Genomic DNA, 26,902 nt, shown 5'->3' on the forward strand with positions numbered 1-26,902 from the left:
ACTTACTTAACGTGGCAGAAGGAAGAAGCCCCCCCCCCAAAAAACCAGATCCAGTTGGGTGATATTAAATTTTGTTTATTACACGGATACAGAGTTAAGAACAGACGTAACCTGAATCATAATGTTTACATCTTTCACAGGTCAAACATACAGTACATTTAGAGAAAGCAGGAAACAGCGAGGGAGTCGGGGACAGCATGCCGAAACAAGAACAGAAAAACAACCTTCCTATCACATTGTTATTTCTCTGGAATGGCCACAGAAACCCACAAACACCAGGGGAAGATGATCGGGGGATGGGGTGGCGGGAGTTGGGGTGGGGAGTTAGGGTTTTATTTCCTAAAATTTTTGTTTTGTTTTAAATTTCTATTAATTCTCCTCTCTTTAAAACCTCTTTGCAAACACCCACACACACGCGCACCCATGCCCGTCTGTACAAAGCCACGTCCTCCCCTCCCTCCTCTTCACAACACCCTCGGATTCAAGTATTGCACGGTTCTAAATGTGGCACATGCTTCCCAAACACCCTGAGAATGGTGCTTTCCTCAGCCTGGCGGCTGCAGGGCTCACATGCAATGCCACCGGTCCATTTTGTTTTTTAGTCTTTTGGCTGAGCTGCTCCAGGAACAGCAGAAGGCCCAAGAACGAGCCACTTCTGCTCCAGATGCTGCATCCCTTCTGGCCAAGAAAGGAGCCAGCCTTGGGACATACGCCAGCGAAAAGAATCAAGGAAAGGAGTCCTTTGGTTCCCCCAGAATTGCTTTGATTAGGTCATATCCACAAAATTTTGGTTGGCCTAATAAAGGTATTGCCCTAATATGGACTGTGTGAGTATATATATTTCTTTTCTCATAGCCAACAAGGCCACCTTAACTTTATTTATTTTTTAAAAAGAAATAAGCAAAGGCTGGCCAAGGTTGTGTATGCATTCTAGAAGGATTTGAACCAAGTTCTCCTCCATAACCACTCCTGAGCCTGGTATTATTATTATTTTTTGGCTATAGAACTGTTAGAGCTGGAACAGTTCTCAGAATTTTGCCCATCTAATAATGAGGTTGAACAGAAAGTCTTTAAAGCTAGATTTGCCTTGCGTTTATCTTTCTGCGGGGCTTCTCTGTACCTCTGTTTCCCCTCTCCTCCCATTTGCTTCTAACTCTCAGAGCAAAGGCTTTCCCCCAAGAAACCAAGGACCAGTGATAATGATGATGATAATGACACCTTTATGTCTTAATGTGTGCCGAAAACATACCATGGGAAGAGCATCTGTTTCCAAGGCAATGTGGGTGACCTCAGGTCCTCCTTTCAGAGTCTGACCCCAAAAGCGCCCTCGCTCAACACACTCAGAATACATCCTCCGGTTCCCACATTATATTTTCACACGAATTAAAACTTGGGGGGGGGGGGACGGGACGGGACCCATCTTTTCAAAATATTCACCTGCATGATACAATTATTTTTTTTTTTGGGGGGGGGGAATCACATATACCACCATGCATATTGCTTGTCTCCTGCCTGTTTGTACTGCGGATGAGGGGGCAAATTCGCAGTCTGAGCATTTGTATGGCAAACTGCATGGGAGGCGGGTGCTGTCGGTGGGAAGTGCTGAAAATCTCATCACACCATCTCTTGGCAAGCAGAAGTAGAGAGGGGCATCAGTGGCAAATGAAGCACCACTGTTTGTCAATGGACCCGGTTTAGGAACATAGGAAGCTGCCTTAGACAAAGACCACTAGTCCATCTAGCTCAGTATTGTTCACAGTGCCTGGCAATGGCTCTCCAGGGTTTCGGGCAGGGGTCCTTCCCTGTCTGACCTGGAGATGCTAGGGATTGAACCCGGGATCTTTGACATATAAAGCATGTGCTCTGTGAGTGAGTTATGGCCCTTCCCCATGTTGGTTGCTAGGGATGATGAAGCCTGCACACACACAAGAGACATTCGGTGTTTCGTTTCATGATGACCCTGGGGCTGCATGTACAGAGCAGGTGAGGCCAAGTCAAGAGAAACAGCAGCTGGATGGTCTTTCTGGAACAACAGATGGATGGGACAGAAAATGAGACTTGAGAGGAACCCAAAGTGATTATAGTCGGTGAGCATGGAGAAATAGTTTTTTGTTCCCCAGGTGGTCAGGTCTACAAAATTTTGGAAGTATCAGGGGAGGGAGGGAGGGACCAAAGTAGATTTTATAAGAATCAGCACCCAACCAAAGAGTGTGACCTCAAAAGATACCTGACATTTTGGTCAAAGGGAAAATTGGACTATCAACCCCCAATTCAAGAAGTTAAGAAGGATGATCAGTTGGCCATGTTTCAAGACAAGTTGCCTCTTTTCCATGGAACTTTGGTGCCTTCAACTGGCAAGACAAAAGAATGGTTCCCTGTGTCCATGTTCAGTCCATTTCTCAAAGGCCACAAAAGGCACTGTGAGCCACAGGGTGAGTCACAGTATAATTCTGTGTGAATTGGATGCAGCCTGTCCAAAAGGTCATGTCTGACATAGACATCCAGCAGGTCAACGCTGCCGTTCAACCAACTTTGGTTGGGAACAACTTAAAGCATGCTGAAGGGGTTGAATTTGGAAGAATGCCACAATGTAACTGAAATTAAAGAGAGGGCCTCTCAGAGAAAGCATCTTCACAAGGGATGCTAAGGATGGACCTGAAGTTTCCCATGGACCTGAGGTTTCCCATCCTTTCTGTTAAAAAATGTCTCTCTTCTACTTTCTACTTGGATTTACTTCTGGGTAAAGCATGCATAGGATTGGACTGTTAGCTTCATTTGTGTGAACACCCAAAGACTACTGGGAGAACATTTCAATGAAAGAAACCATTTCAGCTTGTTTTTCACCAAGAATTCACCCTCCACCCACTTTTTTAAACCAATGGGCACGTTTGGGCCAATGGACTTGAGGATGCTTCACAGACATTCAAGGCCATGCTCTCATAAAGACAGAGGATGGGCTGCTCTGGCTTCCCACTCCTGTAAGTTACAAAGCCATCACACCAGTTAATCCAAGCCTTAGTGATCTTCCTCTTTGCTTCTCTCCCTAACTTTGTCAGAAAACCATTGACAGATGCTGGCAACCTCCTCACCTCTCACCTGGGACACCCATGGTCACATACCCATAATTAGAACCATGTGCTCTGTCTTAAATGACTTTGAAATAGTTGCCACCTCCTGGCACCTTATTCAGTCTAATCAGAGTTAAGGGTATGACAGGGCGATTAAAAGGAATTAAGGAGCGTTCAGAAGAGCTTGGCTGCTGGATCAGGCCAGTGACTCATCTAGCCCAGCATCCTGTTCTCACAGTGGCCAATCAGATGCCCCTGTGGAAAATCTGCAAGCAGGACCTGGGCGCAACTCCACTCTCCTCACCTGTGGTTTCCAGCAACTGGCATTCAGAGGCCCTCTGCCTCCATCAGTGGACTGTGTTACTATAGATCAGCAAATTGACAAAGGAGTATCTTGGAGAAAACCACACCTGAGTGCAGAACCACCTGAAGAGGCTGTGCCTCCATCCATCGTCACCAAACAGTTTTTTCATGAAAGGTCTAAAGGTTCTAACGTAGGGTTCATCCACACTTCCTCTTGTCCCACTGCTTTTCCCTGAGGAAAACCACTCTTTAGCATTCACTTGGAGCAAACAGCAATTTGGGCTTTCTCCAGATTGATGTTTACTCTGATTTCGTGCTAAAGAGCAGATTTTATCTAGGAAAGGAGTGGGGCAAGGGGAAAACCGCTTGGAGCCATGTTTTCTAGGCACGGGACAAGTGGAAGTGTAGACAAACCCTTAGGATGCTACCAGAGGGGGACTTAATTTGCAAACAAGTCATGGAGATATTGCAAACCAGGTCAGCGGCAGCAGACTTTATAGCTTACTGAATTTCCCCCAGAAAGGTCAAATCTGGAAGCAACTTGAAGAGGAGACAGATCACAAGACAACCCAGTTTTTGTGGGGTGGGGGGAGTGGTTCCTTCCCTCCTGGACTATCCACTTTCTCCAAGTCTCTTACACCTTCCGGCAGGGCAGGTGCCACAATTTGAGAAATACTGTCTTAGCTCCATGCTTTGTAAAAACTGGGCCAGCTTTACAGAGGTGACACAAGTGAGGCCATGAACAGAAGCTGTCACAACATATGTCTCTAGGAATACTTGTGCCATCATGCAGCCTGCCCACTTTACTTAGAACAAATGGCTGTGAAGTTCTCAGTATTGGAGAGTTCTCCCTGTCTGATGCTATTATTAAACCCACCCAGCTGCTTTGTGCTCTGGAGGGAATACCACTTTTGCAGTTGGCAGGTAGGGGGTGGAATCTGAAAATGAGCAGGATGCGAAGGGCAGACACATTCACGAAGTAGAAGGCCTCCTTGCCTGATGCAGTTTGGAACAGGAAATCTCACAGAAAAATGACTTGGAAAGCAAGCCAGCCCCCACCCCACCCTGTAACAAAGTAAGGAAGCCCCCCCATTGAACAATTAGCATTGTAAACGAAGCCCTTATTTGACTACAGAAACACTTGCATTGGTTTCAATCATGGAAGATCAAAGCCCCACCTCTGCCCCTTCTTTTATAGCTGCCTCCCACTTTTTGCTTGTTTCTTGTTGCCCACATTGGGGGGGGGGGCATCATTTTGGAAACCATTGAGATGAGGGTAGAGAGGAAAACATGCATACACCGGAATACCATACTTTAAAGCTATCAGATTTGGGACAACTGTTTGAGGCTCTGATGGAGGCAATCTCCCTCCTTTAGGATTTGGTTTGAATGTAAGCTTATTTCATTCCTTATCCATTGGTATATTGTTAAATTCCTAAAGGATTTCTTCTGTCTGCGGTTTCCCAGCCAGTCAGAGGTAGCATTACGAGGTCCAGAGATGCAGAGCAGACGAGAAAAATGGCCTGCGCAGACAGAAACGCTGGATGTGACCCCCGTAATCATGAGATGAAGTTTTGGCAAACTAAGGGATGAGCCAGTGAGCATATCTGAAAACACTCCATTTATATATTACCTCTTTGCATGAGAAAAACAAATAAACAATATACACATATAGTGCAGAGAAACAAGCAGGACACCCTTATAGCAAGAGGCTGAAATTCAGATCCATTTTGTTGTCTGTCTGCTTCTAAACAACCCCAGCTAGAGGCAGGCAGGCAAAGCAAGGCCCTATGAACCACCATGCTGCCACTTCACTGCCATGTGGCAACAGTGGAGGACTGCAGTTGCAAAGGGGAAGATCTCACAGGTTGGGGAAGATACCTATCTCACTCAAAACCAACCTGCTGACTGGGGAGGATGGGAGTTGTAGTCTAAAACAACTGGAGGGCCCTCTGGTTGGGGAAGGCTGGGGAAATTTTAAAAAATCGCCTTGTGAACAAGGCTGCAAGGGAGGAATGAAGCAGTTGCAAGGGGAATTTGAGTTTTCTCTCATTCAGAGGCCTTTGGCTGCATTTACAGCAATCCCACAGATGCATACCTGGAAGTAAGTTTGATTGAACTCAATGGGATTTACTTCTAGGTAGACATGCATAGAGTTGCACTTTAAAATACCAAGACTGCTCAAACAAATTCCCAGCAAGGGCTCCAGACTGGTTCAGACACTGGAAGTAGCAGGCCCAGCTGTTTTGCAGTAGACAGCTACCAACAACCAGCTTGCACATTCTTTCCTGCTTTCACTGCCTCACATCAGCTGTCTCACATCGATAAAAGCCTCTCCTGCCGAGACCCTGAGCAAAACGCACCAGATCAATGACATGTTGGCCTACTGTAGCTGCAGAGGAGACCTTTGGGTGTAAAAACAGAAAAACACTTCCAGCGATAGTTTTACAGGCACAGCTACAGTCACAGGTGGTGTATGCAGCTAACACAAATGGGGCAGCTCAGCCCAGATGACAGAAGGAACTGGATAGCATGCTGCTTATGGGACAGAAGAGATTTCGGGAGGAGGTTCCTGCCCACCAGGTAAAGCAATGCTGTACTACTGGTTTTGCACGCATGGAGATGGAGTAAACACAATAGTCCATCTACCCCAGACCTGTTGTTCTGAGTGGCAACAATTCTCCAGGATCACAGGAAAGTACTGCCTCAACACCCATCTCTTTGTAAATGATGTTTTACAACATGTCTTTGTAAATGGAGATACTGACAGGACCCTCAGCATGCAGATCTACTGCTATCTTCTTCCCCTCTCCTGGTTTCTGGAGAGTGCAAAGAAGATAGCAGGAGTTACTTTGAAGATGGAGTGGCAGAAACTAAACATTCCATCATGCATTAAACAATTGTCCATTCCATTTCCCCACCCCAAGGCAGCTACTCCGTAGGCTACTGACTGCAGCAGAGAGCTGTTGGCCACAAACTGGAATGCAGGTCAGGAGGCCAGAAATTTGGTTGCACAAGAGAATCATCTCATCAAGGAGATCAGTTTGTACTCTTCTCTTGCCTGCTCCTTGCAATGAAATGCAATGAGACCCTTGTATTCCATGGCACAATATAAAGCTAGGGTTGCCCAGTGGCTCACTTTTAGAGCAGTGCCTGGTAGCTGGATCAGGCCAATGGCTCATCTAGTCCAGCATCCTGTTCTTACAGTGGCCAGCCAGATATCCCAATGGAAAGCCTGTAAGCAGCACCTAAGCAAAAGAGCCCTCTCCCTTCCTGTGGCTTCCAGCAACTGGTATTCAGATTATAATCCTCAGTTTGACGGTGGACTTGATTTGGAAGGCTATCTGGCCCAAGTCTGGTTTAAAGATAAAGAACCCCAAGAAGGGAGAGCAGAGAGCTATCCAGGCCACCTGCCTACAGTCTTCGGCCATTGTGGTGAGATGAATGGCATTTCTATTTAACTCCTAAAAAATATTTCAAAATTGGCACCTACACATGAATTGGCATATACTCTCCCCTTTGCAAATCTGTGTCATCTTGGATGCTGTTCCAGTGGCCACTCTAGAGCAAGCCTTACATGGTTTCATGAATGAGAACAGGACCTCACTTTTGCCCTGGGCCTTTTGTGCTTTTAAAGGAGAAGGCTCAGCCAGGGCTCCCCTGTTGGGACCACGCCACACCTTGCAGATCTGTCTTCAAGAGACTGAAGCACCACCAGTAGAATGGCTGTGCCTTTCAGAGGTTGTCTCGTGGAGCCAACATTGAACAAACAGCAACTGGCTATAATAAATCCCTCCAACATGCAGGGACACGTGAATGATCTGCTCTCGCCTTCCTCCTCCCTTGTCTATTTTTTTGTAATGACCTAGAACCAAGGAAGGGAATCTTGAAATTGTCAAATCATGGATCTGCTACGTAGAAAAGTGGAAAGGGATTGAGAAAGGAGAGGACGAGTGGAGGTTTGTAGAACTTAGTATCTTCCCTTCTCATTTCAGCTGTAGTGGAGCCTGGTCCATTGGGGCAGGTGTGGCACCGCCCCTCCAACCTCAGTCTGCTGCCACCTACCTGCCAGCCTTATTTACCACCAGTCCAGTTGGCAGCACTGCCTGCCAGTGTCCTCCCCCTCCTCCTTAGGCTCAGTACTGCCCTTGTTGAACAAAGCAAGGAGGATGGGAACAAAGCTAGAATGAGTTGACTCCACCTAACATTGGCTCTGGTGCAATCTATAGTTGGGCCTCCTGCCTTCTGCCCTATCAGCTCCAATGGCCAGCCATGGCCACTGACTCCAGGCATGCTTTTTCCTAGGGCTGTGGGGGGGGGGAGAGATGACGTAGGTGATACAAAAGTGGGATGGAGGGAGGGACCCAGAGGGAGAGGGAGAGAGAGTGGTCAAGGGGAATATGGGTGGGGCAGCTAAAAAAAGGAAGACGTAGCTGATATAGCCTCTCTAGGCCCACGGTTCAATTGTCCACAGTGCTGCCATATGCTGGGACCTGGCCCTTTCTTTCAAAATCCCTCCTTTGGAAAAAAAAGAAAAGCACAAAGTATTCTGTGAATTCCGGAAAACTACACCTCCTAATGACCCCGTAAGTTTGTCTTTCTTTGAAAACCTATTTCCCAACTGTTAGCATACTTTTAATGGTTTGTCTGTGTGTTTTTTAAATTATTTGGCAAAAAGTCTCATTATTATTATTATTATTATTATTAATTATTAGTATTTTTGGACCTCTGCAAATACTATATACATTCACATTAAAGGTACAACGTTTCTGCCCTGAGCCCATGGCTGGGCAGCCTCCGTGAGGGTCCCCCGCCCTCCGTCCCTACAGCCGTGCCATTTCCCCCCATATTGCACTACCGTCCTCAGCGCTTTGTACAACGATGCATGAAATGTGACAAATCGACATTGTCTCCTCCTCCTCCATCATATCTAAGGACAAGCATCTGTTGGTTTCCTCCCAGAAATAATTGTAAACCTAGTGGGAATGGAAGACGAAAAGAGGCCTGAGGTGGGGTGGGGAGAGCAAAAACATACCAAGAGAAAGGGGGTAAGGGAAAAAGAAAAGAAGGGGGGGGCAAAGATGTTTTTTGTCACAGGACATTTGAAAGATGAGACATGTACACACACACACATAACGAGAAGCCAAGGGGTATCTACAGGCCATGGACGTAGGAGGGAAAATGAAATACTTCCTTCGATTCTCGTGGGTGTTTGGAAGAAGTCAGGATGACAAAACTGCAAAAAGAGACCGCCTGGAGTTTGGGAGGTTACGGAGAGCAGAGAGAGGTAGTGGAGGAAGGGTAGAAGCTCCAGGCGGAAAGCCCTGGGTACAGTTATTTTCTGCTCAAGAACAGGCAGAAGACGATCACAGGTTTTTCTGGAACAGTGCTCTCTCTCTCTGGAACAGGCTGGGTGGGTGTGTAGGTGGCTGTTTATAACTCTTTTTTAAAAAACAACAAAAAAGCTCTTTGAGAGAAAAAAAATGCAACAGATTTATAATCCACCAAGGGAGGAGGGGCTTCCAAGAGTCACTTCTGCCTCTTGCACACACACACACGCAAACACACACTCTCCGCACACGCACAAAGTGGTGGATTGAATATAATTTTTTTTGCTTTTTTTTTTTTGCTTTATTCTACGAAAATTTCTTTCGATCCCACAGATGCACGTCTAAGTCCTCCTTCAAAGGGTATACATCGGAACGGTGAAGGTCCAAGTGCATGAAAGCCCCCTCCTCCCACCCCCAACTGCCCACCCCCTGCCCACCCCCACCCCATCCAAGAACGCAAGGAGTTGAAATGAAACCCAGCAGGAATTGCTGTCGGTCAGAACGGCGCAGTTGGCTCTCCGGACCTGCGATGATGCGCATGACTCCTCGGTTCGCAAAAAACCCGCAAAAATAAATAAGAAGCCCCCCAAAAAACGAGGAGAAAGAGGGAAAAGAAGAAGAAACCAACCAACCGAAAACAAAAAAGAAAAAGAAAGAAACTTTGGCAGTGGAAAAAAAGTTTGGATTTTTTTTTCTGTTTTTGGATTTCCTTTGGAGCAGAGGTGAATCTGGTATCTTCTTGGCTAGCTAGCAAGGTAGTTTACAGGTAAGCTTCCTTCACTTGGTTTTTGTTGGGTTCTTTTTGGATTTTATCTTTTCTTTTCTGTTTTACTTAAAGCCAAAGAGTTTGATGATTTTTTATTGTTTATTTATTTTTATATTTTTTTACAAAAAAGGAAAAAAAATCTTGCTTTTTGTAACTGAAATCCTTTCTCTTTTCTTTTCTCTTTTTTCCATTTCCCCACCTTCTCCCTCTTCTCCTTTTCAGGGAAGGGGGGGGTGTTTTTGTTTTTTTCCAGTTCCTTCATTTCCTCGAACACATCTCCAGCAGAAGGATGGGCAGAAGAACCTTTTCAGTTCCCTTCTCCCGCCCGCCCCCTTCCAAGTCAAGATGCACGACGCTTGCAGACAAATTCCTCATCCAAAAAAAAAAAAAGTAATAATCATAATAATAAATTTCCCCAAATCATATTTGTAAGAAGAAGAATTAAAAGCAAAAAACCAAAAACTGACGAGTGAACGGAGAAGGTTGGTATTTGCCTTAACTCCACTTAAAGCCCAGGTTTGAGGATTCGTGAGGATTTCGTGTGAGAGATAGAGGTCGTTTTGGAGGTCAAATACGTGTCAGGTAGCTGAGGGTTTGCATTGAATGCAGTTTTTTTTGTTTTTGTTTTCATTTGGAGAGAAGTGGTAGCAGCAGTGACAGTTGTTGGTCGGCTCCCCGGTTCCCTTTCCTCTTCCGCCCGCCTTAGCGGGACGCCGTGTCCAGAGGAGCCGGCGTGGCTGGTGTGCCGGAACGCGAGGCGGTGGCCGAGCCGGAATCGCTGGGGCTGCCCGCCACGGCTACGCTGGTGATGGAGGTACTCACAGCCACCACGTCTGGCTGAGCCGACGCTACGCCCAGCCCTGAAGAGGCTGCCCCGGCAGAGGCCGGGAGGCCTTGGAGAGTCTGCCCACACACGTGGTGATGCTTCTCCCAATCTTTGTGCTGGCAGAAGGAGCCGCAGTAGCGCGCCGTGTTGCATCCGCTGCAGGTCTCGCTTGCCTTGCGCCCGCAGTTCCAACAGCTCTGCAGGAGAAGGCGAAAGCACACAGATCAGCGCGGACCGAAAGACAAGCGCGGGGCTAAGGGGCTCTCTATACTCTCTTCACCGGGGCCACCGAGCGCAGTCTCTCCCTCTGGCTGCATTCGCACTGGGCTTTGGCTCAGGTCCAGATGGAGCTCAACGTCATACATTTAAGGAATGGAAAGTTAGGGGGGGAGGAAAAAAGGACCGTCCTCACTGTTTCCAGCCCACTACTCTGGTGCCAATATCCACGTTGGGAGAGGGTGTCACTACCTCACTGGAGTCCTCCTGCTGGTTAATGACGGTCAGCGCATCCTCGGAGGCCTGGCGCTTGGCTTCTGCCAGGGCTCGCTCCATCTTGGCTCGCTCCGTCGTGATCAGCTCATGGGCTTTCCTCTCCGCGTCGGACACGGCCTTCTGGAGCTCGGACATGGCCTGCCGCTTCACCTCGTTCACAGCTTCTTCTGAAAGGAAGAGCACAGGGCAAGGCAGGAGTCATGTAGGGGGCGCTAAGCAAGGGGCGGCACACTCAGTCTGCAGCCCAGGAACTTCAATGTTGGCGGGCAGCTCGCCACTCTTCCTTAGACTGGACAGGCCTTCAAACAGAGGGCCGTCCTCTGCAAAATAGGACACTTGGCCACCCTGAAGGGTCCATAACTGAATGCGTCTTTTCATTTAACTTCCAAGGTTGTGTGAATGCTAGGGATAATGACCAGGATCACAGTAGGGATCTAGGAACTGATGGATTCAATGATTTCTGGCTCCAGCTATGTAGTGCAGGAGTTAGTTCTGTTCTTAAACTATTTCCTCATTTCCCAAAAAACTCACCAGCTTTCCTCCAGATTTCCTCCGGCATGTAGCCAGACAGGGGCCTGGATACAAACTCGCGGTGAGCATCTGGGAGAAAGACAGATGGAGAAAATGCTGTTGAGAAATGCTAAACATTCAACCTGATTTAAAAGCAAAACAAAACATGAAAGCCTAGCAACATCCTCAGCAGATCAGTGGTGGGAGAGCTCTGGCCTCTACACTTACCTTCTCGACACCTGATGCCATGTATGGCATCATATGTGGAACAGGTAAAGACACAAGTGGGCCAGTTCCCCCCCCCAAGCCCTATTGCACTGTGATTTGCAAGCACTAAGAATCAGCTGATCCTTGGGGCTTGCAAAGCTCAGTGCACAGCACTGTGCAAAATGCCAGGTGACTGACAGGCAGGTGGCCCTGTCTATCTGTTACACCTGTCCAGCCAGGGGATGGGGCATGCTTAAGTTATGACTGTGTGTCCAGCTGTTTGGTACAGGACTATCTGCCCCCAAAGCTAATGGTGGATGGAAGCTAGTTTAATGGCAGGGGGCCCCTCTGCCCCTGTGCAAAGTCAGTGGCACAAAATGCCATGCAGTGAGGAAGAGGGATGGCAAGACTGAGATTGTTAGCGGAGTCTTGCTGGAAGAGAGCAAATGAGGACCCAGCTACTCTTGCATCCCACAGTGGCCAGCCATATATGTCCAGGAAGCCCAGTGGTGGGGAGGGAAGGCAACAGCCCTCCCTGAATTCTTTCAATGCCTATCATCTAGTATCGATGAATGGACTCAAATAAAAGAAATATATCCAGAGGCAAACTGCCTCTAAATGTGGAGATTCCATGCAGGCATCATGACTAATAGCCATTGACTACCACGAATTTGCCCAACCCTCTTTTAAAGCCATTTAAGGCAGTGGCCACCATCACCGGCCCTTGTGGCAGTGAGTTCCACAAGTTACTTGTGAAGCAGTACTTCCTTTGGTCCACCTGTAACCTCCTCGTTCCTTTCATTGGGTGATCCCCAGATTCCTGTACTGTGACAGAGGGAGAAAGGCTTCTCTCCATCCTCTCTTTCTCCATCGGTTCTCTGTTTGTGATGCAGTCATGACAGATGTTGGAGAGGTTGATTGGAAGCTGAAGGAAACTAGCTCAGGGGCAGAGCAACTGCTTGTCATGCAGAAGGTCCCACGTTCAAATCTATGTCACCTCCAGCTTAAAGGCATCAAGTAGCAAGTGATGTGAGTGACTTTTTTTAAAAAAAAACCAACCACCTGAGATCCTGGAGTGCTACTGCCAGTCTGAGCAGGCAGCACTGGACAAGATGGGCAGAGATGGACATAGGAAGCTGTTTTATACCAAGTCAGGTCCTTGCTCCAAATAGCTCAGTGTTGCTGGCACAGCTGGCAGCAGCTATTTAGGGTTGCAAGCAGGATTGCTTCCAGACCTACCAGGAGAGGCTGCCAGGGATTGAACCTGGGACCTTCTACATGCCAGGCAGCTGCACTTCCCCTTGACTTGGGGCACTTCCAGCCTGTCGCTGTTTTGGAGGTGGGATACAATCACATCCCTGCATTTTCAATCTGCACAATTAAAGCTGATTTGCAGCTCCTGCAGAACAAACCCGCTTCCCTCAGAGACTGGACTTTTTGCAACAGGCGGGAAAGGCACCTGGAAGCGTGTGATGAGTCTCGCATTGAGGCCACGTCATCTAGCCTCCCTACAAACAAATAACGGGAAATGCTCATTCATTAGCTAACATTGTGTAGTCGCCCAGCAAAAAACAAACCAGGCCGAATGCTTAGGAGCCCAACCTATCCCTCGCATGGATACCTAGAGGGGACGCCTCGGTGTTGGCAGTGCTATTGTGAGGTCGCGTGGCAGGGCTGGGCCCCTTCTTCATGTCCTCGGCGTCACTGTAGCGACGGATCCAGTGGTTCAGCTCCTCGCGGTCGGCTTCCTGGCAGCGGCGAAGCACGGTGAGCGAGCGGCGGGTCTTCTCCACCATGTCCATGATGCAATTCAGCAGCTGCTGGGTGGAAGGCCACAACATAAGATCTTGGGTAGCCTGGGATGGGGGCACCCTCCATAGCCCTGGCCTGGTGGATCTGCCCAGGCACCATCAACCTCTACAGGCCGTGGTGGCCCACTTTACAGGGTTGCTGTGAGGACGGCAAGAACTAAAACCGCATCCGCAGCATGCATTTAAACCACATTCACACCACTTTCACAGTCATGGCTCCACCCAAAGAACCCTGGAAACCATAGTTTTCTCACCCACAGAGCTACAGTTCCTAGCACCCATGAAAACTATAGTTCTCAGGATACTTTTTTTTTGGCAGGGAAGCCATCTGCTTTGCATATAGGTTTGCATACGGGTCACATTCCCCTACCTTCTTTTCCAGATAGCTTTTTTTTTAAAAAAAAAATTACATTTTCCTTTTGAAAGATCACTTTGATCCTATTTTAAATATGGTGGCCAAGTCGAGTTGCTCCTGCTGTTTCCTCCTTGAAAGTTTATGTTAGGCTGCTGCCGTTTGTTCATTTGTGTGCTATTTTTATTGTCTATTACTGTATTTTCGCCTGATCTGCTTTATATGTTGCATTTGCTAACAGTTTCTTTATTGCTTGTAGGAGGGCTTATTTCAGTATTTGTTCTGGCCCCCCCACCCAGAACAACACATATAAAAACATAATAAAACATCAAACATTAATAGTAACAATCCGATCCAATATAAAGTCATAATAAGAATTATGACAATATTAATAAACAATAATAATAAACTACTTTAAGACTCAGAAAAGCTGGTATCACTGGATCAAGTTCAGCAGTTTTGCTGAATTAATTAAACTGAATAGTTTTAATTGGATTTTGAATAAATGTGCAATTAATTGTAACTTTTTTGAATTTTACTGTGTTATTATCCTCCTTAGCGGGTCGTGGAAACTGCTATTCTGAATAATGCTTTTTATAGGGTGGAGTTGGGGGCCCCAGGGGTGTGTTTGTGAAACCAAGGGGATGGTGGCCTGAGAACGTCTGGGAACCGCTGCTCTAACCACTACACCCCTTCACTGCAGGCAGGTGTGTCTTCCCTGTCACCTGGTTTTCCAGCCAGTGGATGGTACCCGGAAGAGCAAAGCTAACGGGTTCTTTTTGTCAGATGGCCAGCAAATTTTCTCCAAGGCACAGGGACATCTTGCTTGCCTGCCACCCTGGCAAAAGCTAGCAATGAAGAAGTCCAAAGTGCATAAGTGACTGGATGCTGGCCAATACCAAGGGAAGGGTCTTTATCTCTGTGGCCCCTGTGCCAACGCAGCATCCTTCTGGAGCACAGCTGTGTATCAATCACTTCCCTCTCCTAGGGGTTCAGCAGGCAAAACTGTTTTAGTTGCTCAAGCTGTCCTAGGGATATAATTATGCTGCTTTATCATGTGGACGCCGCTCCTCTGCCAATTTCTGTCCGGTTAATTGTTTGGTGTGTTTCATCCCGGTGTTGTCCTAACCTGTTGCCAGCCTCCCTAGGGATTGTGTGATCGGAAAGCAAGGGCGTAGGTCTTGACAATCAATATGTTTATATACAAAGGTCTGCGCTACAGCTTCTGCCCCACACCCAGATTCCATCCCAGCCACCGCAAGCCATGCGGTGGGATTTGGTACATACATTGTTGAGGTGCTTCCATTCCTCGGCCCACTCTCTGTCTGTTAACCTGTGGTCGATGACTTCCTCCTGCCGGGAACTGTGCACAGCTTAAGGGAGAAGAGGAAAATATCACCAATCAGGAAAGGCAGGTAGCACCTTAAACTTTTGGCATCAGGCCCTTGAGAGCAGAGGGGTGGGCCTGGCCACCCCACACGACATGCCCACAACACACCCACACATATAGGGCACACACAGGTAGGGATGGGCCAATATGCCAATTCAGTTTTTCTCTGTTTCTCCCTTTCACAGACCTAAGTTCAGCTCTCTGCTGTTCCACAGTTTGCAATATATTAAAGTTATCACGAAAACTTACCAGCTAGCTAGTGTAAATTTATCCTAGTTCAGAATATACATTTCTGAATGCAGTTTTGCCTAATATGCACAATTTTTGCAAAAGAAAAGGTTATTTCCACTAATGTGTGCATTTATATGCAGACTTTACCCCAGCACATGCATTTCTGTACACGTGGCTCAGCTGGAGAACTGCACTGCAAAATTCAGCTACATTTTGGTCTGCATACTGTTTTAGAAAGTGCAAATTGGGTAGACTTGCCTTTAAATGCAAACTGAATCAAATTTCTCCCCGTCCTTATCCACGGGGACACAGCAGCTCCTGGGTCCAAGTGTCCCATCTAGGCTCCTCCTCTTTTCTCAGGCATCCAGAGCCTTAAAAGCAGAGTCCTCTGGTTGGCACCTGGTATTTTGATCACTTCTTCAGGAGCAAGCATTGGGGAACATGAGGGTGTTGATCCCCAAAGGGATCTGGCCAGGTTGTTGTCTCCATCCTTTGATTGGCCGAGGGTACTGAAAGACCGGCCTCTGGCTGCCCTCGTTCTCTGCTCTGTGGTTCTTGAGCTTGGATTAGAAATGCCAGCTAACTGCCCACTCTGGCTATCGGCTCAAGACATAAGGCAGGGATGGGATGCTGAGGATTGAACCTGGGTCTTTTTAATGCAAAGCATGCTAATTCCCTTCCACTTGCTAGACCTGCTTCCTCCAAGTCCTTCTGTGGGCTCAGCCTGGCCAGGAATGGATAGCGACACGTACCTTTAAGACCACATCGCTTCAAGGGACATGCATTTACAGTAAATTTGTCTCCCTTTCTGGCTGACACTCTGTGACAGATCCCTCATGCCAAGTCTAAGGATGGAGGAGAATTTCATTTGGTCAAGTTGTTAAGCAAACCAATTTGTACCTCCTGAACTAATGCACAGATCAGAACATCATTACCCTTCAGATTTCACACCCTTCCAAATGTTGCTATACAGTTCTCAGCTGAAAAACATCCCCAAATGCATTTTTAAAAAAATAGTAATATGGATTTTATGGTAAAGTACATTCAGGAATACATACACTGAGATGGATTCAAGATGACCTTAACAGAATAGAGAACTGGATCAAAACTAACACAATGAATTTCAGCAGGGGCAGATGTAAGGTTCTGCACTTTAGCAGGAATAGTTAGATGTGCAAATATAGGATGGGGGACACCTGGCTTGATAGCAGTGCATGTGAAAAGGATCTGGGGGTCTTAGTAGACCACAAACTTAACATGAGTCAACAGTGTGATGCAGCAGCAAAAAAAGCTAACACTATTCTAGGCTGCATCAACAGAAGTAAAGTGTCCAGATCAAGGGAAGTAATAGTACCACTCTGTTTTGTCTTGGTCAGGCCCTCACAGTTTAAGAAGGATATTTAGAAACTGGAATGTGTGCAGAGGAGGGTGGCCAAGATGATGGGGTTTGGAAACAAAGTCTTAGGAACAGTCAAATGAGTTGACTGTTTAGCTTGGAGAAAAGAAGACTGAGAGATGATAGGATAGCCATATTTGGCGATCACTCGTAGCCAAGTAAGATTGTCTTCCATGAACATGGTCTTAACACTGAGTCCGTAAGTGACTGTGGAGGCCAATTCCGGATCCACACGTCCTTCCACAGTGGGGACATAGGTTTCTGGATGGGAGTTGATCATGGTGAGGGTTTGCCAAACGAGGCTTCCTCTTAATATGTATCTCCCTTTCGTCCTGAGTTCAAGTGTCTTCAAAGTCCATGACACCTTTGGTAAAGGCTGTTCCCCACTTGGAGCACTCACAGGCCATTGTTTCCCAGTTGTCAGTGTTTATACTACATTTTTTTAGATTTGCCTTGAGAGAGTCCTTAAACCTCTTTAGTTGACCACCAGCATTACGCTGTCCATTTATAAGTTTGGAATAGAGTAGTTGCTTTGGAAGATGACAATCAGGCATCTGAACAACATGACCAGTCCAATGAAGTTCAAGTTGAAGAATCATTGCTTCGACACTGGTGATCTTTGCTTCTTCCAGTACACTGGCATTAGTTCGCCTGTCTTCCCAAGTGATGTGTAAAATGGTTTGGAGACACCGTTGATGGAACCTTTCAAGGAGTTGGAGATGGCGTTTATAAGTGGTCCATGTTTCACAAGCATACAGTAAGGCTGGTAGTACAATAGCTTTGTAAACAAGAATGTTGGTTTCCCTGTGAAAGTCTTGGTCCTCAAACAACACTCTGCACTTCGATGCTGGTTTTCGGCATCCATGTCGGCCCTTGTGGAAAGATAACAGCCCAGGTAGCAGAAGCAATTGACACTTTCCAACGTTACACCATTGAGTTGGATCTGTGGTGCTACAGAGGGGTTGTTTTGTGCTTGTTGGTGCAGCACTTTGGTTATTTGGATGTTAAGCAATAGGTCAAGCTTTTTGTAAGCTTCTGCGAAGATACTTAGAATGGTTTGGAGGTCATCCTCTGAGTGTGCAAACAGTACGTTGTCATCAGCATACTGAAGCTCTATGACAGAAGTTATGGTAACCATACTCTTTGCTTTCAGCCTACTCAAATTAAAGAGCTTTTCATCTGTCCGATATATGATTTCTACTCCGGTGGGGAGTTTCCCTTCAACAAAGTGTAGGATAATGGTGATGAAAATAATAAATAGAGTTGGGAAGATAACATAACCCTGTTTAATACCTGATCCCACTGTGAATGGTTCACTTTGAGAGCCATTGTTATCTGCGATTGTTGCTGTCATATTATCATGGAGGAGCCGAAGGATGTTCACAAATTTATCTGGGCAGCCAATTTTAAAGAAGGACAGTCCACAGGGCATTAAGATTTACTGTGTCAAAGGCCTTAGTCAGGTCAACAAACACCATATACAGGGGTTGGTTTTGCTCTCTGCATTTTTCTTGAAGCTGTCGAGAGGTGAAAATCATGTCCACTGTCCCCCTAGAAGGTCAAAAACCATTTTGGGATTCAGGAAGGGAAGCCTCAGATATTGTTAGGAGATGGTCTGCTAAGATCCTTGCAAGAATTTTGCCGGCTGCAGCGACTGAAGGGCTGTCTGAACCTTGTTTTCTGCTCCTACGGAGGGTAGGACCTGAACCAATGGATTCAAATTACAAAGATAGGAGATTCCAACTAAACATTAGGAACAACTTTCTGATGGTAAGAGCTGTTTGGCAGTGGAATGGACTACTTCGTAAAGGAGTGGACTCTCCTTCATTGGAGGTTTTTAAGCATTGTTTGTATGTCATGAAATCATTGAGAGTCCTGCACTGCAGGGGGTTGGACTAGATGACCCTTTGATCCCCATCCAACTCTACAATTCTATGATTCTGTGAGTTAAAATAAGTTTGCAAATACATTTTCTGTGGTAAAATAAAAAATTTAAAAAGATATTGGTAAAAGAAATTTTTTTTGAACGGTTAATAATAATAACAAACAGATAACTGTGAAAACTGGATGGGATGGGCACAGGATGCCACTTACCAGCTTGCCGGTGGCGTTCCCTCAGCTCCCGAGGGTCAGGGTGCCGGTAGGCGTCCCGGTAGTGGTGTGCTATGGCCATGTCCTCGAGGCGGTAGTGCTGGGGAGGGGGAGGCGTAGGGTGGGGCAGCCCATTGGGCTGGTGGCTGATCCCATTGCTGGGACTGTAGCGCTGGGCGGGGCTCATCGTGCATGGCCTTTTGGTGAGGTGTTCTGGGTGCAGAGGGTCACGGTCCAAGCCATTGTCTTTGGTCCTGTCCCGGAAAGAGGGTGGAGCGTCAAACGGCTTTTACAGAACCAAGCCAACCTTAACCAATAGTTCAGAATAGTAGCAGCAGGGACAGAACTAACAGTCAGTCCTCAAGAGCCAGGCCCACTTTTTGAAAGGAGCACAGTCCGGGTCTATGGATATAGCACCTTCCTTTGGAGCAAGAACAGCCAACCTGGTGCCCTGTGCTAATGTGGTTAGGGGACTACAACTCCCATTATCCACAGCCATTGACCAAGCTGCCTGGGGCTGATGGGAGTTGGAGTCCCACAATATTTGGAGAAAAGCATGCTGCCTTTTCTTGCCCCAGAGTCAAAGTTGAGGATGCTGTGGAACAAGACTCCCATTAGGTTGAGGGGAAAAAGGTGTCCCATCCTTGCTGTAATCTAGAGGGCACCAGATTGGCAAAGCCTGAGCCAAAGGCACAAAAGAGTGGTTTCCTGCATTTTGCATTTCTTGCTCCAAGCTGCCTTGGAGATCCTTTGATCGAAAGGCAGCCTGCAAAACGTTCCCAATAAATAAGAATTTGTTAGGGCCAAGCCTCCACCCAGCCTAGCACACCAACTCTGGCCAATCCCACCCCCTGGCTTTTTACCCACGGAGGCCTGTACCTGTCTGGTGTCCTTCTTTTGCCCCCCTCGTTGACCTCCAAGAGTAGCTCTGAGGAGTCGATGGGGGAGGAGGCGTTGGCGTCCAGGAGGAGCTGTTCGTGCTGCGCCAGGTATTGTGCAGGCGTCTGCTTGGCCATGCGGGCGCAGTGGAGGAGCTCGCGCTGCAGCAAAGGCAAGTTGGCCTGGAAAGAGGGCAGAAGGTGGAGAAGGTGAGGAGTGCTCTCCTTAAGAAGGAAAAAGAACAACAGGCTGTGGTTTCGGTATAAGCAACTATAGCCTGGCCTGGATACTGAACGACAGGGCTTGGCATTTTTTTCAGCAGGGGGCCAGTCCACCTTCTCTGTCATGAATTTGTCCAGTCCACTTTTAAAGTGGGAGGTCATCAATGTCTCCCGGAGGAATGAGCTCCACAGTTTTAACCATGCCCTGCGTGAATAAATACTTTCTTTCACCTATCCAGAATTCTCTAGCATTCCGCTTCATTGGATGTCCACTAGAGAGAGAGAGAAACTTTCTCTATTCACTTTCTCCATGCATCACTTCTACCGTGTCACTTCTTACGTGCCTTTTCTTTAAACTTAAGTGTTCCAGAATCTGAAGGCTTTCTTCAGAGTAGCTCCAACCCCTGGATCATTTGGGTTTCTCTCTTCTGAACCCTTTGCAACGCAGCAGTATCTTTTTTTTTTTTTTTTTAGATGAAGGGCCCAGAACTGTACATAGCATTCGAAATGTGGTCATGCCACAGATTTGCATAATGTCGTGACGATATTGGCAGTTTTATTTCCGGTTCCTTTCCTAATCATCCCATAAACGGGGAGCCACTGCTGAAAAGGCCCTTTCCCCTTGCAGTCCTCCTCTGAGCCTCCCTGAAAGAAGGGACTCGTACTGGAAGTGGGCCTAGGAAGGGGCAGAGCTGTGTCAGGTCCTGCAGCCTGGGGAATGCGGAGTTCACTTGAGCGGGGGGCTGCTCTCATTGCTCCATTCAGAAAACAATGCCCCCTAGACAGCCTCAGCGTCTATCAATGAGACTGTGCTGGCTCTGCTCCAGAGAAGCCTGCGAGGGTCCCATGGCCCTACGAGGTCGTTCCCATCTCTCCTTTGCACAACGGAAAGCGTTTGTAAATAAGCTTTCTCCCCTTTGCTCCTTTGACTCCTCACCCCACCCAGCGAGTTTCTCACGAAACTCCAGCCCTCCAAGAAGAGCATCCGCAGGAGCAGGAGCAATTAAGCAAGCCCAGAGCAGAGCTTTGTGCCGTCAGCCAACCCTGGTTTCCTATTTAGGCAGCTGATCGCCAGCCAAATCCCCATCTGTTGGACATGTTAGAGCGAGGACTGATGAAATCCACTGCTGTGGATTCCAGGGCAGCAAACATCCCCCCCTCCGCTCTGCCGCCACCCCCCCTTCGTTCTTCCTCCATCTCCCTCCTTCCCTCTCTCCCCTGCCCTCTCCACCCCCCCACCCCCAGTCACCATCACATTTCAAGAAAGAAAAACAATGAAAAGAAATAAATAACATCTCTGGGAAAGGCGCGCCGGAGGCCGCCTGGTTGCAGTTAGGGTAATGAGAAGCATCTGGAGCCCTGGGTGGAAACAGCTGGAAGCAGGGTGGGTGCTGGAGAGAGGAGCAGGAGGGGAAGAGATGGGGGAGAGGGCTGTCAAAGGGCTCCTTTCTCATTCAAAACACTCCTCTCTCTGTCTCTCTGCTGGCAGAAAGGCGCCAGGCTTGTGGTCTGCCCCCCAAAAACTCTGCCAGGAAGAGACAAAGTGGTGGTGGTGATGGGGGGTGGGGGTGGGATAACGGACCTGTTTTCCCAGGAGTTGCTCAGCATTAGAGCCAAACTAGACATGGTGTTTGATGCAAGGAATGACTTTGCGCTGTTTGGCCTTTTTGCTAAGGAAAAGAAAATACACTACAAGCCCTCTTTCTCCCCCCCCCACCTGAATTGGGGCTTTAGTCTGGGGTTAGCGGGCTTTAAATATTTGCCCTTGCCACAGCCCCAATGAGAATTGCATTGTCTCTCCTCCATGGCTTGCTATTTGCAAGTGGATGAAAGCTTCCATTGGTGGGAAATGGATTTTCAACGGATTTGAGTGTGGGCTGGGTGGGCTGCCATGGTCCCAGTCTGTCTCAGGCCTCTTTGCATTGGTTGTTTTTTAAAAAAAACAAAACCACCCAAAAAACATTACATGCAGGGCCACATCAAGTGACAAATGCCCATGCTTTGGATGCAAAAAGGTTTCAGATTCAGTCTCCGAGTGTGCCTGGGAATGACTTCTCTGCCCCTGAAACCCTGAAGAGCTGCTGGCCACCAGTTTTGGCAACACACCGCTAGATGGCCCAATGACCGGACAGGGCTTAAGCCAGCTTCCTATGCTCTTAATGGTGCAGCTGATAAATTGCTGAGCGTGTACAACAGTAGAAGAAACATAGCATAGGCATCCCCCTAAAGGTCATGTGCAGAGTGTCCTTCTTCTTCCCCCCAGGGATCGAAAACCTGCCTGGAAGCCATTCCATCCTCATTCTAGACATACAGTGCCTCTCTGTGGTTAATCGCATATCCTCCAGCTTCCCGCTGATCAAAATCAGGACACTTGTTTTTTGGTCCCAAGCTCTCATGGGAGCCAGGTGACCTTCGTGAGAGCGAAAAGTGAGCTTCTTTTGGTCTGGCACTCTGCTTGCACCAAAGCGTTGGACCAAAAAATGGGACATTCCAGGATGTAACCAGAAGTCGGGATGTCTTCTGTAATTCCAGGATGCTCCACTTAAAATGGGACAGTTGAAGAGTATGTAATTGGTGATGAGAAAAATGCACTCTGCACATGCTCAGAGGCAGGGCTAAACTCTAGCAAGTTCCAGTTTGCCTACATCTGAAGGAGTTTGGGTTTCTGCTTAGGGCCAAATGGCACCTTATAGCAAGCATGCAGCTAGCTATTGCGTGCTTTTCCTTAAATAATAGCCTTGAGGGAGGCAAGGCAGGGAAGAGATGATGAAGACTGGGGCCCTAAGGCAGGTAAAGGACATGTCATTCCCTTGCTTTCCCGCTTGGCGGTCCCAATCCTGTTCAGCCCCCTCCAACTGCTATTCAGCAAAGACTGCACATCACTACTTACAGGCTTAACGTAACATGTGGTTTGACCTTGGGTCAGCATTTCTGGATGGGCTACATGGGTCAGTAGGAAACCTTCTCTGCTCAGGAAATATTTTTTTGCTGCTTCTCTAGAGCCATGGAAATCACAGCCCCATATAAGTGGGAGGGTGGGGGGTGGGGAAGAGGCAAAAGGCAAGTCTTCTGTCTTTCATGCCTCTCTGATAAACAAGGGCAGCTGAGAGCAGCCTTTGCAACTTCTGCTAGAGAGATCCCGTCTTGCTTGCTTCTACAGAAATGCCAGGGCTCAACAGATCCTCAGATTGCAGGATGGGCCTGGCACTAAGCAAGAGAGAGACATGGGAAGACGCTGATCAAAGCTCAGAGACAATTGCTTGATATATTCTCTCTGTCCTGGCCATTGCAAAGAGGATTTGTTTTCTGAAAACAGCAGACTTTGCTATGCAGCAGAAGTCAGTGCGGTGGGAGCGAGAAGGAAAGGAATGAAGGGTTGGGGGGGGTGTCATGGCCAGCCCTGACATTAGACAGTGAGGCAGATCTTACCTTTGAGATGACACATCCTGAACATTTTTAATTGTGTAATCAGCTCCAAAGCTTGAGGTAAGCCTCCCTCGGGAGCTTCTGCCAGTCTCCATAGGAGAAAACAGCCTACCCATCCAATCCCTCTCACAGAAAGAGTCATAGCTCAGTGGGAGAGAAGGTCTCAGGTAGGGCTGGGAGTTTCGCCTGCCTGAAGCCCTGGAGAGCTGCTGCCAGACAGTTTAGGTAATGCTGAGCTAGAACAAGGGTCTGACTCAGTAGAAGGTAGATTCCTCTAGTCCCATTTTAACCAGTCCTTTCTTGAGAACCATGAGGACTGGAATCTTATTATTCTGTTTGAGAGTAGAACATCTGCTTTATATGCTGGTCTAGACAGTACATAACCAGAAGGGGCACTGAACTGGCTCAGTGTAAGATAGCTTCCAATGTTCCAGGACATGTCTTGACCAGTCCAGGAAGTAGAGAACCAACCAAGCTTTATGTGTAGATGATGGTTCCTGGAAACCATCAACTTCTTCCAATGGGAAGGACCTGCCAGAACCTGACACAATGGTGTCTAGGTGCCTCTGAGAGAGAGAACAAGTTGGCCCAAGCATTCTACGATCCAACTTGCATTCAGCTGTGTGAAAAGGTGTCTATGCAACAAAGAACCTTCCCAAAATTATGAAGCTGGTATAAGTTCAAGTCGTGCAAGACAGAAGTCTTATAAAGGGTCTACCTTCAAGAATGGGATGACGAAAGGACGCAGAGGGAAGTTTGTGGCCTCCTGGAGCTTGGAGTGGAATTCCTCAATGGTCAGCGTGGAATTCTGTAAAGTAGAAACAGCACGGGGTCAACGATACTGAGGACTGTGGATTCATGTCCAGCAAATTCTCTTCACTGGTCTGGCTCGTACCTTACTTTAAACCACTGCAGCACCCTGGTGGAATGGAAGTGTGGCAATTTTCTCTCCATGCACCAGCATGCTTGCTCTTAAACCATAGTTAAGCTGAACTTAACTTTGGAGAGGGGGCCATGGCTCTCTGGTGGAACATCTGTTTTGCATGCAGAAGGTTCCAAATTCAAACCCCGGCATCTCCAGGTAGGGCTAGGAGAGACTCTTATCTGAAATCCTAGAGAGCAACTTCCAGTCAGTGCAGACAACACTGAATTAGATAGACCAGTAAAAGGCTGCTTCCTATGTCTCCTAAATGTGATTTAAATGGAGGCTGTCAATCATATTGGGGTTCTTTAATCATGTGCTGCCCCACGCCCCCGCTCCCGGTTTTTATCAGAACCGCATTGCATAGGGAGTTTTTACTGTGTATTCATGTAAACTGATGCCCCTGCCATGCTGCAATTAGTGATATGGGGGAAAGCCCCCATGGTGCCAATGGGGGCTTATTACCTGTCACTAATTGCAGAACTGAGGGGGGTGATTTGGGCAGAAATCATGGCTGGGGAGGAAAAGGGGGAAACTCCTCTCCTCCTTATAAGGTGAGGGCCCATTAAAAAAAAAAATCCCTTGGTTGATTGTTAAGGAAACATATACAAGCAATTGGAAGTCACGCATTCAGTCATGCCTCATTAGGCCCTCTGTGTTCGTACATCCTTACACATCTCGGCCAATGACATTCCCTCTTCCACTGTCCCCCACATCCCCCAGAGGTCTCCTGCTCTCCCTCAAATGACTCCACCCTTTCCCTCTTGTTTTGCCCAGCATGGATATCAGCACAAATCACTGGCTTACGTTTGCAGCTCAGGGTGTTGCTAAAGGCACAAGAGCCACTAAGAAACTGGCAACACCCCTGCCAAAATATGGATATGGTTTGCTTGCCTTGCTGACAATTTGACAGGGGCAAGGGCACTTAATTTTTTTTATATCGGATGACATAACCCTGTCCAGCTAAGCAAAGAAATTACCGCTAAGTAATATCAAGCTGAGCAAAGTATTACAACATTGCATGACCATAACTTTCAGAGTATGAATCTGTTGCAGCGCAAATGACAAAGAATCTTGGGGGTTAGCATGCATCTGGCGAAAGGGACCCCAGATTACGCTCTAATAATTGGTATCCGAGGCAGTGGTGGGGAACACTTTTTAGCCCAAGGGCCAGATTTCCTCACATGCAATCTTTCGGGGACCACATGCCAGTGGAGCCAAAGGCAGGTGTAGGTGGAGCGACAGGTGTGACCTTCGTGTGGTCAGTCAGAGGTTTGTGGATAATCCACACCCCACACTCCTCCCATCCATGTAAACAAGAGGCAGGATCCCAGTTCAGGGACACATTCCAGCCAGTCAAAGCACTCAAACAGGCTGCAGAGCAGGACCATTGTGGGGTATGCCCTAAGAAGAGTCCCCTGAAGAGCCATATTATCCCCCTTGCCCTGACATTTCCCAGCCCTGCTTTAAGGTGCCCCAAATCTCCACAGAGCACCTGTAGCAGGTGTAATGAGCAGAGTAACGGCATTGCAGTTTAACAGCACCCACTGCTGCCTTCTTTGCAAAATGTATTTCAACCAGCTGCAATGGCTACCAGGTCCCCCCGCCCAGTGGCGTAGAGTGGGCTGTCAGCACCCGGGGCAAGGCAAGTAATTTGCGCCCCCTAACCCATGGATTTACGCCCCCTAACCCGTGGATTTGCACCCCCTAACCCTAACCCCCAGATGTTGCGCCCGGTGCGGCCGGCCCCCCCTGCACCCCCACGCTACGCCACTGCCCCCGCCAGCAAAGGATCTCTGACTGAAGACAGGGATCTCGCCGCCAAGGGCAGAGCACACAGTCTGCGAGCTTACCACGAGGCCCAGCACCAGGGCACGAACACGCTCCCCGATCTCCGGCGAGATGTCGTTGCCGAACTGCTGCAGCGTGGTCAGGAAGCGCTTCAGTTTGCTCAGCTGGCGTGCCCCGCAGGCCGGAGGGAGTTGGTGGTTGGACAGCGAGGCCGTGGAGGAAGTCGCAGGCCCATTGCTGAAGCCATTGGGGGTGGAGGGCGCACCGTTAATCGCCGTCGGGGAGTGGCTGCTTCCATTCATTACTGCAAGGGGGAAAGGGAGAAAGCGGTAATAAGAGGGGGTTTGCTATTGCAATCTTGCATACAGTAAGGCACTGTGGGATAAGGGGAACAATCATAGTGGATCCCAGAGGCACTATGTTAGTCAACAATGGGACAGAGTTGCAAAAATGGCTATGGCCCTTTGGGGAGAGGTTTTGCAGGAGGATCCCAGGCAAGGGGAAGGCTATGCCTTTTAGCACCAACAAACCCCATGAGCTTTTCAGGTGGAGGCGAAATATAGATGCTAAACCAGTTGGGAAAAAAGACCAAGCAAGATTGGCAGATGTGCATCCCCAGAAAAAGGAATAAGATCAGCGGAGTTAACCCTGGCTGGTTCGGAGTAGGGGTTGGCTTTTTACCTGAAGGGGTTTTCTGTGCGTGAAAGCTAGGTCATTTGAAAGAGGCATACTTTTAAATCATTTTGCAGATGCAAACAAGCAGTTATTTTTTTCCTCCTCCCTGAAAAAGAGAGCGACCCTAAAGACACTCTTCTCAAATGGGTTTCTCTGAGCTCCACAAGACCCCAGCTGCTTCCCTTAGTCAGTGAGGGTGGAGCAAGAGGAATGAA

The 26,902-nt window shown here is 47.8% G+C and overlaps 1 protein-coding gene across 6 annotated transcripts in view; it reads right to left on the reverse strand.

Annotated features, from left to right (window-relative positions):
* Positions 1 to 9,547: 9,547 nt before the first annotated feature.
* CBFA2T3 (CBFA2/RUNX1 partner transcriptional co-repressor 3) overlaps positions 9,548 to 26,902 on the reverse strand; it is a 64,562-nt gene continuing 47,207 nt past the window's right edge. For 3 of the 6 annotated variants that reach the window (XM_082233267.1, XM_082233265.1, XM_082233266.1), the window contains 9 exons: positions 26,075 to 26,316; positions 24,018 to 24,107; positions 19,653 to 19,834; positions 18,777 to 19,027; positions 14,953 to 15,038; positions 13,124 to 13,322; positions 11,317 to 11,385; positions 10,762 to 10,952; positions 9,548 to 10,490 (listed from right to left, as the gene is read on the reverse strand). In XM_082233267.1, coding sequence (XP_082089393.1) covers positions 10,170 to 10,490; positions 10,762 to 10,952; positions 11,317 to 11,385; positions 13,124 to 13,322; positions 14,953 to 15,038; positions 18,777 to 19,027; positions 19,653 to 19,834; positions 24,018 to 24,107; positions 26,075 to 26,316 — 1,631 coding nt within the window. In that variant the 3' untranslated portion in view covers positions 9,548 to 10,169. The remainder of the gene's footprint in view (positions 10,491 to 10,761; positions 10,953 to 11,316; positions 11,386 to 13,123; positions 13,323 to 14,952; positions 15,039 to 18,776; positions 19,028 to 19,652; positions 19,835 to 24,017; positions 24,108 to 26,074; positions 26,317 to 26,902) is intronic. The other 3 variants (XM_082233269.1, XM_082233268.1, XM_082233264.1) reach the window with 2 other exon arrangements.

The sequence above is a fragment of the Podarcis vaucheri genome, assembly GCF_965113315.1.
Source record: "Podarcis vaucheri genome assembly, chromosome: 7".
NCBI lineage: Eukaryota > Metazoa > Chordata > Lepidosauria > Squamata > Lacertidae > Podarcis > Podarcis vaucheri.